This window comes from Muscardinus avellanarius, assembly GCF_963383645.1.
Source record: "Muscardinus avellanarius genome assembly, chromosome: 14".
Lineage (NCBI taxonomy): Eukaryota > Metazoa > Chordata > Mammalia > Rodentia > Gliridae > Muscardinus > Muscardinus avellanarius.
The window spans coordinates 70,190,057-70,200,655 of NC_137800.1; the positions used below are offsets into that span (position 1 = coordinate 70,190,057).

At 44.9% G+C, this 10,599-nt stretch overlaps 1 protein-coding gene across 1 annotated transcript; it reads left to right on the plus strand.

The window, feature by feature from the left end:
• Window positions 1-3,414: 3,414 nt before the first annotated feature.
• EDN1 (endothelin 1) lies at window positions 3,415-9,734 on the plus strand (the record flags this gene model as incomplete). Its single annotated transcript, XM_080710280.1, has 6 exons — window positions 3,415-3,478; window positions 4,695-4,765; window positions 4,920-5,206; window positions 7,263-7,433; window positions 7,594-7,707; window positions 9,632-9,734. The coding sequence occupies 6 exons, from the start codon at window positions 3,415-3,417 to the stop codon at window positions 9,732-9,734; spliced, it is 810 nt and encodes a 269-aa protein (XP_080566406.1).
• Window positions 9,735-10,599: the final 865 nt, after the last annotated feature.

The window sequence follows — 10,599 nt, forward strand, 5'->3', positions numbered from 1 at the left end:
AGCCACAGAAAACTTCTATTTGGGAACAAATATCCATCTTCATTGCTTGGTTTCTCATTTCCCATTCCTTCTCTCTCTCTGAGGATGATTGGCTACAAAGACTCTTTTCCCTAGTTGTTTATTGAGGGCCGAGGTAGGGGGAAAGCACCTCCATATTTATAAAACTTCCATGTTTATCCCTTTGTTCAGCCTTTAACCTCTGTTCCGTTCTCCTACCTCCCTTTCTAATAACACCTTAAGTGCCAGTGGGATGGGAGTAGCTAGCTTGCAAAACTGGTTTGTTGGGGTTCTCCTCCCCACTCCTCCCCTCCCCTTGATTCTTGGGAAAATTTCTTGTTGGGAAGCTGCCTGGTAGTGCCAGAGCCGCCCTCTGTGGGCCCGAGCAATACTTCCCTTCCCCTTGCAGAGAAAGAAAAGTGGGTGCTGCTGCACAAGAGGTAGAGCTGGAGAGCTAGGTCGCCACGGTAGATTCCATCCTTTGCCCCAAGACAGGCGAACAGGAGGCTTGAGTGCACACAGTCACCCACACGCTTCTGAAACTTGGGATTCAAAAAAAAAGGGGGGTGGGGAAGGCAGGGATTATACTTGAAAAGATTATACTCCCAAATCTGGAATCCTGCACTTTCATTTATAATTTACTTGCACAGAACTCTAGAAGGCTAGGGTGGGGCAGATGGCTGTCCAGGTTTTGTATTTCTAGTTGAAATACATGCCAAGGATGACAGGATGGGAGGTACAGGAGGGTGGTGTGGGTGACAGTATTATTTGCTTTGATTCTACCCTGGATAGAGGGGTGGGGGGCAGGGCTCCCCAGCTGGAGGGTCACCCTGTCTGGACACTAGAGGATGCTGATGAGGGTAGGGAGGGTCACTTCCAGGGAGGGGCAGAGGACAGGTGAGTCCTGACTATTGCCAGTGTGTGGTCAAATATACTAGGAGATTAAAAAAGAAAAAAGGATGGGGAGTCCCTGCCAAGACAGTTTGTATCCCCCTCTCTCCTGCTGGGGGAAGCTAGGATCCTGTGAATGTGACATCAGCTCTCCTCTCTCCCAGGTTTGCACCCCAGCTGGGGAGGGCAGAGCTGGTTTCCTGCTGGGGCCCATTTCTTGAGGGAACTGTGACCTTGCTGGGCTGGGCTGAGGCAAGTGTAGAGAGGGTGGTGGCCTCTCCAGGGATGGGTGTGGGTGCCAGAGGGAGGGATCCTGCCTTCCCCCTCCACAGCTCTGACTGCAGAGCCCCTGTGTGTCTGTCTGTCTTTCTATCTATCATCTATTATCTATTTATTTTTCAGTACTGGATTGAATGCAGGGGCTCTCTACTTTGGAGTTACACCCTCAGCTCTTTTTACTTTTTATTTTGTAATAGAATTTTGCAAAGTTGTTGAATCTGACCTCCAACCTAGGATCCTACTGTATCAGTCTCGGGAGTCCTGGGATTATAGGCATGCACCACCCAGCCAGGCTACTGCAGGGCTTCTTTGGGGAGACACTTCTCGTTAGGGACCTGGCATTGCTGTGTTTCCCAAACTGTGACTTCCAGGGAGGTCTGGCCCCATGTGAGCCAAGTCCAACACTTCCATGTTGGGATAAAATCTGTGCTTTTGAGTCTAGAGGTGAAGAGTTGGGTGGGATCCTCCTGTGTTGTGAAGTATTAGAAATGGATCCATGCTGGGGTCCTATTTGCCCCTGGGAAATTTGGAGCAAACCCCAACGAGGTAATGGAAGACACCTCCCCAGGTTCTAGACATTGATTCATGGCTGCAAATGGAGCTTGGGTCTTACTGAGGAGCTGGGAGAACCATGGTGAAGGAGTACACCCCAGATGTCTTCCTTTTTTCTCACCTGAAATATGGGATGGTTGAAAAAGCCAATGTTTTCCAGCATTGCATGTTTTGCTTTATTTATTAAGGCACCTTGTCACTTGCAGGTTAACTGCTGTGGGGGACACCTAGGGGATATTTCAAGGTTAATTGGACAGGAGATTGTTTTGAAAATGTAAACACATTATTAAATGTGAGGTATTATCTGCTCCCCTTATTCAGCATGGGCATTTCCTCCTTCCCAAAACCACCCTCATTGCTTATTCACACAACTCCAGCTCTGTACAAGAATACCCTCTTAGCCTAAACAAGGAAACCCAAAGAATAAAAACAAGAGCCTATAGGGAAGCAAGCGGCTGGAGTGTAAGCACATGGCAACCCCATAAGTGCCGGTGTGTCCCAGGCCAGACCTCATCGCGGCCCTTCCGGGCACTTACTGGTTCCTTCTGCCATTTACAAACCAAGGCTTTGACTTTTTTTTTGTTGTTGTTGTTCTAATAAAACATCATCAGGCCCTGAAGCTCCTCATCTCCCCCTGGTGTTCTACTCTGGACTTGTTTTAGGATTGCCGGCATCCACAGTGGGGCGACACAGAGTCTATGGGGGCTTCTAATTCGTGGTATTCGGAAAAGTGGCGTGCGTGTCTCCAAGGCTCTGGCTCATTTAGGATTTTTTTTTTCTTGTAAATTTCTCTTCCTTGTTCACTCCTCACCTATCTTTCTCACCACAGATGCAAATTAGTTTAGTGAAGAAAAGAAAGCCCGAAAGGAATCAAGAGAAAGGGGCTTGAAGTAAAAGTAATTTGACCTGGAGTAGGGGGGAGTTATGAGGGGGAGTGTCCCCTTGTTTGATCAAGACTAAGAAATCAGAGAGACATAAAAGGAAAATAAAGTGAACAATGAAAAAAAATCTCCCCCCTCCCGCACACAATACAATCTATTTAAACTGTAGCTCATACTTTTCATACCAATGGTATGACTTTTTTTTTTTTTCTGGAGTCCCTCTTCTGATTCTTGGACTCTGGGGTTGGCTGGCAGCTTGCAAAGGGGAAGCCGGCTCCGGCACTGCACCGGCAGGTTTACCAAAGGTCTCTAATGGGTATTTTCTTTTTCTTAGCCCTGCCCCTGAATTGTCAGACGGCGGGCGTCTGCCTCTGAAGTTAGCAGTGATTTCCTTTAGAGCTTGGCCTTATCTCTGGCCGCACGTTGCCTGTGGGTGACTAATACACAATAACATTGTCTAGGGCTGGAATAAAGTCAGAGCTGTTTACCCCCACTCTATAGGGGTTCAATATAAAAAGCCCTGCGGAGAGCTGTCCAAGTCAGAAGCGCTCCTGCATCTGCTCCTGGCCAGCAGTCGGTCCGGTCTCAGCTGCTGTCTCCGCTGCTCACTGCTGCTGCCGCTGCCTCCTGCGCCCAAAGAAGCCGCTGCTTCTCCCGGGAAAGGGCACTGCGGCTCCAGGATCGCTTGGAGATCTGAGACTCCAAAATCACTCCGAGGGAACCGAAGCTGTTTTCTTCGTTTTCCTTTGGGCTTGGTTTGCAAGGGAGTTTTTTTTTTTTCTTTTCTTTTTTTCTTTCTGATCCCTCTTCCAGAATGGATTTTTCCCTCATGATTTTCTCTCTGCTGTTTGTGGTTTGGCTTGGAGCTTCAGAAGCAGGTAGGCACACCGGCTTGCAAATCTGTGAACCTTAATGTCTTTGGATCTACCTCCATGCCTTCCTTGCTTCTGTTTTTCCCTCTTTTTATTACTGCAGCTCAGATACCAAGTGCCTGGGAAGTAGTGCTGCCAGCTCCTTCAGTGTTCTTGTGAAGGAAATGAAATAAAATTCTTGTAGTGAATGCAATCCAATGCAGTTGAGCATAGAAGCTGTAAACTTTTATTCTTATTATGGTTGCTATTATAGAATGTGTCTCCTTGTCTTTTCAGAATATGACCCAAGAAGAGTATAGAGAGGCTGTAACTTTAGCTGAAATGTACATTTGCAATAGGTGTGCTCATACAGGTACACAGTACGTTTAGGGATTTGTGTCTTATTCAAACGCTGTTTTAATAGTGCGTTAACGTGCAAAATATTTAAGCATTCCAGCTTGAAACCAAAGAATTTTATTCAAGTCATTCAAGCATTATATGAGCAGTAAAATCACCTACAGAACCGTGTGTTGAATACACTCCCCCCGGGGCGGTTTCGGGGTGAAGCAGATGTTTTCTTTAAAATTTGTCGTTATTGACTTTAGGTTTCTTTTGGCAGTTTTTTGGCACTGGAGACAGGGCAAGCTCAACTATCTTTCAGTTGCAGTCACCTGCCCTGGGAGGGGAGCCGGGATAATTCTTGGCTGGGGGATTTAGACAATCTGAGTGCACATCTGCCTGTTTCTCTCCCATTTTTTAGGGTCAATGCACTTTTTAATTTTTTTTTTTTTTTGTCTTTTCATGACCCTGACCAAAGAGAAAGGATGTGAAAGGAATGAAAATCCTGGAATGTTTCTGATCATTTGAAATGTACCAAACTGGGCAGAGAAGCTGCTGGGCTAAATTGTCAGTAGAAGGAGGCAAAGCTTTGGTGCAGAGAGGAAGCTTATCCCACACAAGCTACACTGCACTGGGATTTCTGAATTCAAAATCCACAGAGGACCCTGGAGATGCGTCTCAGCACTGCCTTGGGAGTTAATTTCTTTCTCTCAACTCATTTGCCCACGGACGTTGCCTTCTGTTTAATTCCAAGAGACATATATCATATGCCATCATTTATCCACTCTGTGCCCTGCGCAAGGTGTGAAGTGGCGGGCACCCTTGTCAGGGATAGGCAGCGTGGTTTAGTTATCCGGACTCATCAGCTCATTCTAAGCCACTCTGGGTTGTGCTGCCCTACTAGGTTCCAAGCAGAACCCAACTTGGAATTCTACCAGGCAACACTTCCTTAAAGGGCGCTTCAAGAGGGGGCTGGTAAGTCCCTGTTCAGGTGTTTATTATCTCCTTTGCATTTGTATAATCTCGCTGCAGGTGGATTAGCCAACAGGAGTAAAGGTGAAGTCATGCTAAGGAGGAAAAAAAAAAAAAAGAAGCCTTTCCTTCTGTTTGTGTTTCTGGCTTTGGGCAGCTCTCTGCCTCATCTGCTTTCACCTGCTCCAATAGACCTCTTGTAAATACTGTGCTCCAGGGCGATCTGGACACCCTCACTGACCTGCTCTTTCTCTCCGCAGCCGTAGCCTTCTCTGGCGCAGAGCTCAGCACCCTCGGCACCGGGGCTGCGGGTGGAGGAGAGAAGCCCCCTCCCAGCACCCCAGGGCGGCCCCGCAGGACCAAGCGCTGCTCCTGCTCTTCCCTGCTGGATAAGGAGTGTGTCTACTTCTGCCACCTGGACATCATCTGGGTCTACACTCCAGAGTGAGTCTCTAGAGGGCATCGTAGCTCCAGTCTTTCCTTCCCTCTGGCTACCCCAGAGCCTGGAGCCGGGCCACCAGAGCTCCTTCCTCGGGGAGCTCCTGGCAGCCCTTCAGACAGTGAGAAAGTGCGCCAGTGGGACAGAAGCTTAGACAGGACAGCGTGGTCCTTAGCAGCTGAGGAGAGGATCTTCCAAGGCCCTGCGGCTCAGGCTAGAGGAAAGGCAGGGACACTGCTGAGCATTTCAAAGGAGATACTTTAAGTGAGGAGACTGAGCAAGGTGCTGTCAGGGTGGGATCCAAAGGGTTTAGGAAGTTGTCCAGCTGCTCTTGTGCAGGTAAAGCCCACCTGCGTTTCTGGAGGCAGAGAATGTGAGGGTGAAGGCTTTATATCCATTTGTTTTACTTGTAGGAAAACTGAGACCCAGAAAGTCCCTGTGCAGGAGCAAGTGTACTGTACTTTCTCTTTACAAAAAAATTAAAAAAAAAAAAAAAACAGAAATAAATACAGCCCAAAAGCCCATAGATTTCTCTCCCACCTCTGGAGTGAAGGAAAGCAGTTTTCCCCCTTCAGCTCCCCAAACGAATTCACCCATCCAGAGCAATGATAAACAAGAACAAATTTATGAATCTATTATGAGCACTATGGGGGGGGGTTGGCCCAAATCCAAACCAAATAAAATCATACCAAACTCAGCTACCAAGAACCTAACATTTGTTAAGGTGGTACTTTCAAGAGAAAGGGGACTTAATTATTTTAAGTAAAAATCAAAATGGGCATATTGCAGCCAGGTATAGTGGCACATGCCTGCAATTCTAGTACTTGGGAGACTGAGACAGGAGGGTTGCAGATTTAAGAATAGCCTTGGAAATGTAATGAGACTCAGCAATCTAGAAAGATTGTTTCAAAACAATTAAAAAAAAAAGTACCGAGTGTGTTTTGCTCAGAAATAGAGTGGCACTGGGTTCAATCTCTAGTACCACTACGAACCAAAAAAAAAATAATAATAATAAAAAAAAAGAAAAATGGTCATATTGCAAATTCTTAGTTTGCTCTCCAGCAATATGACTTGACAAAATTGCTGGAGAAATGTCAGACATGTGCCCATCACCTCCCCTGGGGGTGCTTTTAGCAATATTATATATGGGTTTAATTGAAAATAGGTTTTATCTGAGTGCCTGTAATCCCAGTATTTGCGAGGTCAAGCCAGGAGGATTGCTGGCTCGAGGCCTGCCTTCAGTAACTTAGCAAGACCCTGCTTCAAAATAAAAAAAAGACTGGATGTATAGCTCAGAGGTGGAATGCCCCTGAGTTTAATCCTCAGTAACACACACATACACACACACACACACACACACACACACACACACACACAACAATAGGTTTTAAGAATCTTGTAAATCAGGTAAAATCTCTCTATTCTTTCTTCACCCCAAATAGCTGTTAACTAAATGGCATATTAGAAAAAAAAGAAAATAGGAGACAGACACCAGAGCAGACTGGGTACAATTTGGGACAAAAAATAATGTTGCTTGTGTTACGAAGAAATTGAACTTTATTAAGATTTAACTTTGTTAAGATTTTTTTTTTTTTAAAAAAAAAGCTATGTTTCTCCTGGTTGGGAACACACACTCAGGGCCGTTGATGGGCAAGTGTTTCTGATTGTTGCCACACTTTATACTCTTATTTTTTAATTTAATTTAATTTTTTGCAGTACTGGGGATGGAACCCAGGGGCACTCTACTTCTGAGCTATACCCCCAGCCCTATTTTTTATTCTTTATTTGAAAAAAGGTCTTACTGAATTGCAAAGGGCCTCACTAAGTAGCTGAGGCTGTCCGCAAACTGTGATCCTCCTGTCTCAGCATCCCGAATGCTGGGATTACAAGTTTACAAGCATGCGCCACTACACACGGCTCACACTTAATACTCTTGTTACTCTCCCAAGTGCTATGTGATTAGCTCCTTGTATGCCCAGTAGAAGGAATTTGCCCCAAAGAATGTGTCACTTGGAAGACTATTGATTGTGCTAATGTCTTTTATTCTTCTTTCCACAATAGACAAGTTGTCCCATATGGACTTGGGAGTCCTTCTGGAAACCCTTCTAGGCCCAAGCGATCCTTGAAAGATTTATTCCATACAAAGACAACAGACCTCAGAACTAGATGTCAATGTGCCAGCCAAAAAGACAAGAAGTGCTCAGATTTTTGCCAAGCAGGAAAAGAACTCAGGTGAGTAGAACCATCTTTACCCTTCAGTCGGTTGTGTAGCCTGCCGCTCCCTGAAGGAGAGTGTCGTTTTGCTGTAAAGAGAGGAGCAGAGATGTGGAGGGCCAAGGGGAATCTGAAGATACCACTGCTGAAATATTTTTTTCCTCTGTGTGTTTAACAGGGCCCAGGACACTATGAAGAAGGGCTGGAACAACAGCAAGAGAGGAAAAGACTATTTCAAGCTTGGAAAGTGGTATATCCAACAGCATCTGCTGGAGGGAAGAAAAGTAAGAAGGTAAGAGGCTCATGAACAGCTGGCTCTGGTCAATAACGCTGCAGTCCTGCTCCCCTAATCCTTCCTGGCCAAGTGGGGAAAGGCTTAGAATACTATAACAAAGGCAATCTTCATAGTCTGTAGATTTAAGAGAGCAAAGGAAATCAGGTGTGGTGGTGCATAACTGCAATCCCAGTGCTTGGGAGGCTGAGACATGAGGATCATAGGTTCAAGTCTAGCCTCAACAACTTAGTGAGGCCCTCAGCAACCTAGCAAGATACTCATTCAAAATAAGAACAAGTAAAATAAAAAGGGCTGAGTACGTAACTAGGAGGTAGAAGCCCCCTAGGTTCATTTCCCAGTCCCTTCTCCCACCAAAAAAGCAAAGGAATACCTCTTAAATATCTCATGAATGCAAACTCTTGCCCACTGTACTTTAGCACACACCATTTAGTCTACAGGTAGATGTTCCAAACTTAATATATTCAGAGACATCTTTGTCACTGGGTCATTTCAGGTTTTGACTCTGCATGTTGACACATTTAATCCTTTGCTTGAAAAAGTAAAGGTCATTTCAGACAGAGGACATTTACCTCCCTCTCCCCTTTTAGAACTACATTTAACCCCCTTTGGGAGAGGATATTTTAAAAATATCAAAGTATCATCTATAATGAAGTTCTCCAAACAGTGGCAGTTATACAGATGTCTAAAGGGAAAGTAAAATCATGAGGTAGAGCTGGCGAGATTTAGGACATTCCAGTTTTCCAGATTTATTATTATTTCAATAGAAAAACACATTTGGGGAGAGCCGATGTCATTTTAAAAAACTCTCCCTCATTTCATAGTGTTTTGTGGGCTGGGACAGAGGGAAGTGGATTAGGCAATTTCTTGAGGTTGCTATGGTGGGAGACACAGAGTAATTATTAGAGCAATCATACCTATAAAACTATTTGAATAAGAATGCTATAACTACTAATTACATACGCATACATACATACATACAGATGAATAGCTCTGCACTGATGACCCTTCTGAATCCTAATCTAAACTTTCTGGAACTCACAGTCTAGAGGGAGGAAACCCATGTTCAGATCTGCCCCATATTCTACATAGCTCTATTATGGTTGATGGAAACTTTTCCTAGAAATGCAAGGGCAAGAAGTTCTGTGCCCACAGTGTGCTGCGCGCAGGCTTGGCAGGCAAAAAGGTCTTTGTGTTGTTTACTACTGGTGTGCAGAGCAGCCTCAGCCAGAACGTTCACACCTGCTATTGCACGTTTCTTGTTTCCATGTTTATCTCAGACCAGGAATGCTCCGTACCAAATCTCAGTGGCTGATGCGACTCACAAATTGTTATTGCTTCTACTATGTTGTTTTGTGCCACATCAGCTATCAAATCCGCCTTACAGTTCTCCGCTCTTTCCTTCTCTGGCAAAAAGAAAAAAAAATAAAGCTGGCAAAATATTTTTTTTAATTGTCATAAAGCATTTGCTTTGGGGTGCCTATATGCTTCCTCTCTTTTTCTGTCTTTTCAACTGGTATCTTCAATTTCATATGTGATTTAGAAGATGCCCGGGGCTATTTGAAGCCTAAGCTAAGCTTCTCTATGGTGGCAGAGGTTGGGGTGAGGCAAGGCGAGATACTAGAACATCTCTGGTTTATTTTTTAAATTGTATTGAATGCCCAGTTCACCTTAGTTGTGCCATATGAACCCCGTTCCCCAGTCTAAGCATAAGGGGCAGGCTTTATTTTCACTATGGTAATAGATACCCCTTGAGGGTTTATCGAAAGGGAACACTGTTGCAGTTGGTGGTGAAAGTTCAGGAACCAGATTGAAATTTGTTTGTGTCAGATTCTAATTTTAGATGTTTCTTGGAGCAAGGACCAATTTCTCTTCTTTTTTTTTTTTTTAAATAACATTTTTCTCTCTTGTCTTGTTTGAATAGGTTGGAGTCCATCAGCAACAGCATCAAACCATCTTCCCGTGTTTCAAACTCAAACAACAAGCTCCATCAAGACCAGAAAGTGACCCATAACCGAACACATTGATTACAGATCTGGGCCTGCCCGAAGCCATCGCCTCCAGAGAGAGAGAAAGAGAGGACCGGCAGAGAGACAGAGACAGAGAGACAGACTTGAAAGAGACAGACCTGTGGCCGACTCTGTACTCCGGGCATGCTGGCTGGGATCAGAGCAAAGACTCCTTCTGGCTTAGACCACTTCTTGTTCCAGACTGGCAAGGGACCAGTGTCCTTGTGCCCTTGTTCTAAACATTCCAAGAAAGAGTAAGGAGTCCCCCAACCTGCCTTCCTTTGCTTCCTTTGGTGGTAGCTGCATTTGTCCCTTCTTGTCTTTGGGAATGACAATGGACTTCTGAGAAAGCAGAGACACAATGACATTCAAGTCAGGGTGGCATCCTCTAAAGGGAGGAAGGAGATTCCACACAAGGGTGGAGTTTCTGAAGAAAGTCCTAAGGGAGTGTTTGTGTCTGACTCAGGCGCCTGGCACATTTCAGGGAGAAACTCTCAAGTCCACACAGAGATTTTCTAAGGAATGCACAAATTGAAAACACACTCCATGAACAACACTGAGTAAAGAGGAAAATAAGACTTTTTAAGTCACAAAATATAAAATTGTTACTACTGTAAATCAGGATGCGTTTGATGAGTATGAGTCTACCTCACCTACATTGCACTCTGGCAGAAGTATCTTCTACCTTCATTTATTGCCTCTCCCCAAATCTTTCCCCTTCTACTATCATCCCATCCATCCCGGGCCTATACCAAACCCTAGCCTCATGGACTTCTGGTCTAATGTGTCAATAGTAGATCATGCTACTGACACATTGATCATGTTGATCTACTAGCTCTGATCCATAAGAAAAAAGATCATGGAATGAGGAAATCCCTTTACC